Source organism: Mus caroli, chromosome 7 (genome assembly GCF_900094665.2).
Source record: "Mus caroli chromosome 7, CAROLI_EIJ_v1.1, whole genome shotgun sequence".
Lineage (NCBI taxonomy): Eukaryota > Metazoa > Chordata > Mammalia > Rodentia > Muridae > Mus > Mus caroli.
The window spans coordinates 103,982,590-103,992,010 of record NC_034576.1 but is presented as its reverse complement, the minus strand read 5'-3'; the positions used below and the strand labels follow the sequence as shown (position 1 = coordinate 103,992,010).

The following is a 9,421-nucleotide window of genomic DNA, read 5'->3' as shown; positions in this document are numbered from 1 at the left end:
ACACACACACACACACACACACACACACCCCTGTTTCCTCATCTGGAACATTAACCTCTGAAAATGACAGTAACAGAGGCTTTGGGCTCGGGTATAGGTGCCTTTCGCCCTTAGACAAGTAACCCAAACTACACCCCAGCCGGAGGATGGGGAGAGCAGAGGAGAACTTACTGCCCAAAACTCGTTGGTTTAAAAAGAAAAAGGTTAAGGAAAGATCATGGTGTAATTAGACTCTGGTGAAAAATTACACAGTGCAAAGGCTAGCAAAGAAAGACACTTGCTGTGCCTGGTCAGTTACCTACAGTCTACCCCCAAGGTGGGTGTGCCACCTCTGTAAGTCCCTCAGACGCTGGGCTGGCACTTTTATGGCTCCCAGCTCCAAAAGCTTGTCACTGAGCAGGTGCCATGGGCTACAGAGATTAGAGTTTCTATGAGGGGGTAATCAGCAAGGGGAGTTCAGGGAAAGTGAGGACTCGGGTTCAGGGCAGAAACTGAGCCACCCTTCACTTGCACCTGCATGAAGAAGGCAAGTGCTTGAGGGGGACTTTCAGCTCCTCGGCACTGAGGCTCCTGAAATAGAGGAGATGCAGAAGTCACTGAGATTTCAACCAGGCAGTTGGTGCGGGGGTCATGCAGAACCTGCCAAGAGCTAGCTAATCCCCTTTACCCTGCTCCCTAATGCTCTCAACTCCCTGCACCAGCTCCAGAGACCTTCAGACTCATCTCATCTGGACCCACCCTGACATGTGGAGACACCGAGGCCTAGAGATCAGGAGAATTGGAAATAAAACCCCAGAATCTGGGTATGATGGACTATGTCTGTTATTCTAGCACTTTCGAGGCAGAAGGTTCAGGAAGAATTCAAAGTCATCCTTACCTACATAAGGAGTTTGAAGCTAGCCTGGGCTACACAAAACAAAGAAAAAAAGACCCAGTTCTCCTGGTCTGAGATAGCCCATTACATACCATCTCTTCTACTTGGGGGAACCTTGACAACTTGCCAGGTTGTTACATTAACAAAACCCTCCACATACACAGAGCCTGCCACTCTGCCTCTGTGTGTGTGTGTGACAAGGTCTAGCTCTGTAATGGTCTAACACTGATCTAGCAGGCTGGTTTTAGAATTTGAGTCAGTTCTACCTCAGCCTCCAAAGGATCGCAGAGATGAGTCAGTCACCCAGGCTCAGTGTACTCAAGTTCTGAGTGCCCACTCCTACTCACCATCTAGACAGACAGATAGATGGATGGAGGTCTTTGGATGATAAATTACCCCCACGGGCCCCTTTTCCCCACCTTCCTCCTGGGGTAGCCCTGTCTGCCGCTAAGGATGGAGTAAATGCCAAGAAGTTGTCTATGGCAACACAGTGTGCCCTGAGCTCACTGTTCTAGAAGACCAGACAGTGACTTGTGTGACATCACTGGGAAATAGAGTGGAGAGGTAATTCCATTCCTAGGCCCTCAGGCCTCCAAGGTAGGCTGGGCCTGGAGAGGGCCACGTCCTATTACAGTGATAAAGGAGCTGTAGCCAAGCCCCACAAGGTCCGGATCTAAGTGTTTACTCAGGGTGGGTCTCACACCCTGCAGGGCAAACAGCCCAAAGCTGCCCCGAGGGAGCCACAGCCACTAAGCCAGTCACTCAAGGTCACCCACATCCTCATTCCTGGTGACAGTCACAACCATATATTATCACTTGCTGTCCTTATCTGAGTCCCACATAGACACATTTCAGTCACAAAAATGGCCTGCTTGGCACAAGGACATGTACATACATGATTACACACACCATCAGAGCCATGTTGCCAGATGAAAAGTGCATATGCAAGGTGCCTAGTGAAACGTGAACTTCAAACACACACCAAACGGGCTGTGATGGCTCCTGACTTTAACCTCGGCTCCCCAGAGGCAGAGGCAGGAAGATCTCTGTGAGAATTTGAGAGCAGCTTGTCTCCATAGTAAGTTCCAGGTCAGTCAGAGTTATGTAGTGAGACCCTATGTCAAGAACACACACACACACACACACACACGCACACAAGTATGCATGCATGCACACACACTAGCTTTTACTACAAATACATCCAAAATATTTGCCAAATCTGGAAAGCTTGCAGCTAAGGAACTGCCACTCACACTGCCCACCTTACAGTGCCACATCGTCATACAGCAATTTCCACAGCCCTCAGGTGCCTGCTATGTCAGTTAGTAACAGTGTGCACACATAACTGGTGCACAGGCACATCCTGCACATGTGAGGAGGCTTCAGGCCCAGGGTAGAACTAGACTCACCGTGTCTCAGTCCCACAACAACCTTAGGCTGACGGTTGACCTAGGGCCCTTTGACTGCAAGGAAAATAAACCAATAATCAAAATCTACAATTGGTGCCTCATCTTGAGGTCCCCTGGATATGTGAAGTCAGGCTAGGGTCACACCCATAGTATCACCCTGAGCCCTCCCCAGAGGCCTCTCTAGTTCTACGTGGTGATGACTGCCCTGCCCAGGGCCTCAGAGTCCACCCAGCTTTGAGATTTAAAAAAAAGAAGAAGAAGAAGAAGAAGAAGAAGAAGAAGAAGAAGAAGAAGAAGAAGAAGAAGAAGAAGAAGAAGAAGAAGGAGTTGGGTGGGATGTGAGAGGGGCCACAATCACAGAAGCCCCAGGGAGTTTTGCCCACCCTAGCAGAAAAAGGCCTAGACAATCCTCTCCTTGACATCCCTCACCACCTCGCCTTAGCACAGAGGCCAGGGAGAGTCAGCAGATGGATTCAATGCCTCTAATAGGAAATTCAAGGGCTTCTGAAAGGCTACATTGACCCAACTATCAATCAAACTGAGTTCCTGCAGGACCTGTCAGGACCTTGTCAGCAGGCCCCAGAAGCCCCAGGTGTGGTGACCATCCATGCTTCCAGATCCTTTCTGAGTGGGAGGGTGGGGAAGCATTGCTGTGGTTCTGTTAGAGTCCTCGCTGCACCTCTTATCCTATCTCAAGACAGTTCCCACACACTGAGGTAGCAGAGCTGAAAGAGGGACCTGTCCACTCTGAAGTCCTTCGTTGAGGGGACAGTTTTGTCTCTCCTCAGAGCCTGGGGATGCCTTGGGCAGCAGAAATCTACAAAGTTCAGAAGGGCAGCCCTTGGAATCCAGGGCACATGAACGAGAGGGAAATGGCCTGCAGATAGAAGTTCCCAGAGTAGGAGTTCAGGAAAGTGGCTTGGGCAAGGAAGCCAGCCTGTCTGGGTCAGGACCTCAATAACTCCATGCTAGGATCTAAAACAGTTAGCTTGCCTTCAGTCCGTCTAGACAGCCTTGCCTCTAAGGGTGTAGACGGATGAGGTTTACACTATTACAGGGGAGCGAGTCACTGAGCAGGGAGTGGTAAGCTTAGTGCCCTGACCACAGTGACTTCTCATTAAGTGCACATTGGATGCTGACATACTGTCTACCTACCTCCAACCTTATGTTCACACAGCACCTGCCAGCAGGGCACAGGGAGCCCAGCCCTACCCACTCCAGGGCACAGAAGGCTATTTCTCAGGCTGGGTGAAGGGCTGGTGTGGGTGAACCCCTTTAGGGCCTCTACTGGGAGAATGAGGTTCTAGGTCAGGCTTCGTCCTGGGATAATACATCTAGTCCTGGAAGTAGGCTCAGCCCACTAGTAGGTTCGGCTGCTGTGGGTGGGACACTGCTGCCTGGGGGACTCTTTCTGCCCCAAGTCTGTGGAGTCCTGGGTCAGTGGGCATCTCCACGTCTTCCCTGGAGGAGGCTGCCTCCCTCAGCACCTTCTAAATTTAGGACTTGGTTCTGTGACTCATTTCTGAATCTGCTTGGCTCCCTCCTCCAGGAGTGTGCTCCCAGGATATTTTTATCCTCCACTGCCACAGACTGAAGAATACAGGCCCCAAATCCCTCAGAAATCCTAGACTAGGAAGGGTTCCCTGCTCCCATTTGCCTGAGTCGCTTGGAGTGCCTCTCGATCAGATCCTATACTCCAGCCCCACTTCTGTCTTCTCAGCTTTCTCTGGTCCCAACCAGAGTCACTAAGCTGGCTGCGTGGTCATCTTGGGGGCTCTCTCCCAGGGGAGAAGGGGTGGAACCAAGTGTCTCCCATCTCGCTTCTAGACAGAGCCCACACCTGAAGGCAGGAGGTCTGCTTCTTCACCAGACTCTCTCCTGTTGGCCTTATTGCACTTTCCTTCCCCGCCTCTAAGTAAGGAGTTTGAAACCACATCATTACTTAGAAAGGCTTGGAGCAAAGTTGAAATTACCACTGGGCCAAGCCTCTAGCCACCTTCAAGCAGGGTGATCCAGGGATGAAGTTTTTAATGCCTTGTAGCTCCTGTCTGCCTACCTCTTCCATCCTCCTCGGCCCCAAAGCCTGCTCTATTCACAGAAAACACAGGCCTGCAGGGAGGAAGACCCCTCGCTATCCCTATACTTTGTAGGACCTGCACTGAGTCCAGGGTCTGGCTCCTGTATGGTCAGAAATGCAATATTCAACATGGGACAAGAATCCTCTTAACTCTAGGCCTTGGGAGTTGGGCAGAGCATGTGCACTCTCTGGTGTCAACACTCCAGACATCTCTTTCCCTGGGACAGAAGAGGACAATGAAAGCTTAAGTTCCCATTTTACTTCCAGGAATGTTGGCCCCCAGAAGCATGCTGTAAAAGTTTGGAGGAGATGCACAAACGCAGGACTGCTGGCTGGCTGGAGAAGAACACCATCTGTAGCCTGCCACAACCTGTCTTCCCTGGAAGCAGTGATAACCAGCACTCATTACTTACCACATGCCTGGTGCTGTTCTTTGTACTAGACAGGTTATAACTCATTTAATTTATAGTTCACCCCCCAGACAGCCCTGGATGATGCTTGCCACCTCTACTTTAGAGACAACTGGAGACATGAAAAGGCGGCAGTGACTTATCCAAGGTCACAGTATTACCACCGTGAGAGTTAATGAAAACCTGGGGCTGACTGCATGCCTGGCTCCCATTGGCTCTCAGACAGCTCTTCCCAGAGTATATATTAGATATTCCATAAATGATTGATGAAGATGTTTGATCACTGCCGTGTAATGGAAAGATCTCCATCCTAGTCCAATTCTGTCCCAACTCATGTGTGTCCTTAAGTGAGTCCCTTCCTAAGGCTGATGTGGAGGCACATGCATACACAGAACTCTGGAGCTGAGGCAGGAAGAAATCTTCAGGTTTGAAGCCAGTCTGGGCTACATAATACACCATCTCAAAAAGGAAATCCTGGAGTGGTGGTGGCACACGCCTTTGATCCCAGCACTTGGGAGGCAGAGGCAGGTGGATTTCTGAGTTCAAGGCCAGCCTGGTCTACAGAGTGAGTTCCAGGACAGCCAGGGAAACCCACAATACACAGAGAAATCCTGTCGTGAAAAAAAAAAGATATCAAAAAAAAAAAAAGAGAGAGAGAGAGAGAGAAAGAAAAGAAAGAAAGAAATGGGGGGGTAGGGAGAGAGAGAGAGAGGGAGGGAGAGACAGCGAGACAGAAAGAGAGATACAGAGAGAATAATCTGCACCCACTCAGGCTTTTTGTGAGGGGGTCTTGTGTGTCACGCGCCAGGTAGTCCTCAAACTTGCTGTGTAGCTGAGGATGACCTTGGGTTTCTGATCTTCCTGTTTCTAGCTCCTGAGTCCTGGGATTATGAAAATATGCCACCATATTCAGTGTGTGCAGTGCTGGGGATTGAATCCAGGGCTCCGGACACATTAGGAACGGATTCTACCAATTGAGCTGCATCCCCAGCCTTCCTTTGCCTTTAGCTTTGGTTTCCTGGCTGAAAAAAAATCAATCAGTGGGGGCCACAGGACTAGACATTTGGAGGTGGCTGGGACAGATCTTGGATTTCTGTTTCTACATGTACCCACCTTTCCTGAGTTACCCAACGTGGCCCCATATGCATCCAGACCTCAGTGACTCCCAGATTTTCCCTCATCGGTTTACCCTCAGAGCCTCTTAGAACGCTCCAAAAGCAGATGCAGAAAGCTTCCTGCTGCAAGGCAGAGAGACATAGAAAAGTATACTTCCCTAGCGGACAGCTGCTTGATCATGTGTGTGCCGTGTGTGTCCATGGTGCCACCTTATTCCTCTACATGTCCCAGAGGTTCTTAAAGCCTCATTTCAGTGTGTAATATTTCCTGTCATCAGCCAGGCCAGCTCCACTACCACTGCTAGTTGCTGCTGGTCCCAACCAAAGTGATCACAGCTTACACACCGGTACACCCCAGCTCTGGGGCCCTCCCCATTCCTGTCCATTTCGAGTCCATTTCCCTTGGTGATGCGCCTTATCTGCCGTACTTGGGATACTATTTTGAGAAGCAGGGTTTACACAGCTCCAGCTCCAGCAGTGGGTCTCAACCATCCTACTGTTGCGACCCTTTAATACAATTCCTCATATTGTGGTGAACCCAACCATAAAAGTAGTATTCCATTGCTACTTCAGAACTATACTTTTGTTACTGTTATGAATCATAATATAAATATCTGATATGCAGGATATCTGATATGCAACCTCAACGGGGTCGCACCCCACGTGTTGAGAACCGTCGGTCTACACTGTTCTTTTTTTTTTCCTGAATGTTCAGATCCTCCTTTGCTTCCTGAGACTCTTGGTCAACTCTGAGTAGCCAGGCCTCCCTCATCATGCCTAGTTGGGTCAGAAGCGGAATAGTGACTCACCTTTCTGGAACAAGAGGGCTTACTAAATGTACACCCAATAAAAGCTAGTCTTTTCGGTGTGAAGAAGAGCTCCAGGCCCAAAGGCAAAAAAAGGCTGGGCTCTAGCCCCAGTTCACATAGTGACTTGGGCTAGCCCTGGGCCTATTTGGTGCCTTCAGGCTTGCAATTTGCAAAAAAAAAAAAAAAAGAGGAAATGGGTCTCTCAGCCTGCAATCAACTGTAATAATCGTTTGCCTTTACAGACTGCTTGGGAGTTTCATTTTCATCCTTGGATCTCATTTGATCTTTCCAATAAGCTCATTCCATCTATAAATGAGAAAGCTTAGGTTCCCAAGGAAGCAATTTACACAAGTCACACAACACAGCAAGTCAAAAGTGGAGGCTGGGCTATAGTTCTGAAATCCTACTCTGGTCCTTAATTCTCTTTGTAAATCCGGTGTGAGGGTCAAGGCAACGAGGGGGCTGTGATTTGCAAACAATAAAAGGTTCAGGGAAAGATGAGTGGACAGATCCGTTACTACACGTTACTGTTATCTTTGCTCCGGCGCCCCCGCGCGTCCAACGTGAGGACCTCATCGCGCAGGCGCCTTTTTGCTGTTTACCGAGGCGAGGCGGCAAGGCTCGCATTTGCGCGTGCGCTTTCCAGCGAGCACGCCCCGAGCTCCTGATGGACTTAGCTGCCCTGTAGCCCCCTAGTGGTTGTGGCCACTCTGCCACTGCGGCCCCCTAGGGTTTTCCCTCGGATGTAGGCGTCTCCAAAGCCTCAGAGCAGCGAGGGACTGAGAGGCCGCCGCCTCGTGAAGCCTATTCGACCACTTACAGTGGCCGCACTAAGCGCCAGAGGGGCGGAAGGCAGAGGCTTGGGCGCTGTGTTTTGCCCTAGTAAAAACTACATTTCCGGAAAGTCGGAGAGCGAGGTCGCAGAAGGGCATATTGGGAATTGGAGTTTGGAGACAGAGGAGGTCTTCCGCAGCGGGTCCGGGCGGTGAGGAGGTGGAGCCTGGCCTCTAAACCAGGGCTGGTTGATTCTAAGGACGCATAAATGACACAGTAGCTAGCTTGTATTTTAGAAAGAACACTAAGTTGTCTGCAATTGCTCCACCGCTAGTCAACACTCAGATCGCCTTCTGTCCTGCTGTCAAATCCAAGCCGCGCGCACACGTGCGTGCGTGCGTGCGCGCGCGCGTGTGTGTGTGTGTGTGTGTGTGTGTCCCAAGTGCTGCGATTACAGGTCTGCGCCAGTATGCCCAACTTAATTAAGCAATAATAAAAATGTTCACTACCTTCATAGTCCAATACCGTTGTAACTAATGTGTGACGACTTGATACATGGCTAAATGTCATGTAAGAAGTAAAAATTGTAGGCGGCCTTGGTGTTCCAGGAGTTGGAGATGGGAGGGACATGAGTCTGAGGTCAGACTGGACTTCATAGTAGAACCTCAATGGTAAAGTGTTTGCCTAGATTTGATACAAATGACAAAGGCCCTGAATTTGATACAAATGACACACAACACCCTAATTGAATGCCATTTTAAATGAAACTAGTTTTAATTCATGCAAATGGCCACTTTGTGTCTAGGGCTACTTTGTGTTTAGGGCTACTTTGTGTCTAGGGCTACTTTGTTGGACAGTTCCATAATTTAAATCTGTTACCGTCTTCAACATAATGGTCTCACCTTGCTTTGTGAGGCTCACGGTTCAGTTTCTTCCTGCCTACTCACTTCCTCCATTGTTTGTCCCTTGCAACCTAAAAATTAGGTTGGATTGTTAAAATCTTCCCTAACTGTTTATTAGGCTGGAATAACAGGCACAGAAAAAGCCAGCTGTAAAATTAACAGGAAATAATATTTTCCCAAGGACATATTGCAGCTATTAAAATGTTATAATGACCTCCTGCTTTGAGTAACAATTTATTTCTTACCAACCCAGCAGGCTTGTTTTCTGGAATCGTAGGCTATCTGGAACTTTGCTATTGGAAATGATATGAACAAAATGGAGAGTTTTGCCTGTGGGATCTGAGCCACTGAGTGAACTTGGGTACAGAGATCCACATGAAGGGCTTCTAAACGTGGTCCATCAGTAGTCTTCAACCTTCCTAATGCTGCAACCCTTTAATACACTTCCTTATGTTGCGGTGACCCTCAACCAAAAGTTATTTTCATTGCTACTTTTTCTTATTATTATATTTATATGAGTTCACTGTAGCTGTCTTCAGACATACCAAAAGAAGGCATCAGATCCCATTACAGATGGTTGTGAGCCACCATGTGGTTGCTGGGAATTGAACTCAGGACCTCTGGAAGAGCAGTCAGTTCTCTTAACTGCTGAGCCATCTCTCCAGCCCTCATTGCTACTTTGCAACTGTAGTTTTGCTGCTGTTATGAATTGTAATGTACATATCTATGTTTTCTGAAGGTCTTAGGTGATCCCTGTGAAATGGCTGTGTGACCCCTAAGGGGGTTGCAGCCCACAGGTTAAAAACCACGATGTTATGTCTATCTTAATTTCATTGTTTTCAAGGAAGCAAGACTCTGGGTCCACTTGGCAGTGCAGACTTATGATGAGCCTTTCAAACTGTCTTGCTTAAATCTTACAGGACCACCAGACTCAGTTGGCTTAGGCTGGGATAGGTGACTGGGGTTACTGGGATAAGCAGCCAAAAACATGGGGTATGCTGTCCTTTGTGCCAGGGCTGCCTGATGCTTTGAATCAAAATTCCAGAAATTA

General features: G+C 48.8%; 1 protein-coding gene across 1 annotated transcript in view; it reads right to left on the bottom strand.

The window, feature by feature from the left end:
* Stard10 (StAR related lipid transfer domain containing 10) overlaps window positions 1-1,325 on the bottom strand; it is a 29,602-nt gene extending 28,277 nt beyond the window's left edge. The window contains exon 1 of the mRNA XM_021166220.2: window positions 1,222-1,325. Coding sequence (XP_021021879.1) covers window positions 1,222-1,224 — 3 coding nt within the window. The 5' untranslated portion in view covers window positions 1,225-1,325. The remainder of the gene's footprint in view (window positions 1-1,221) is intronic.
* Between the last annotated feature and the right edge of the window lie 8,096 nt (window positions 1,326-9,421).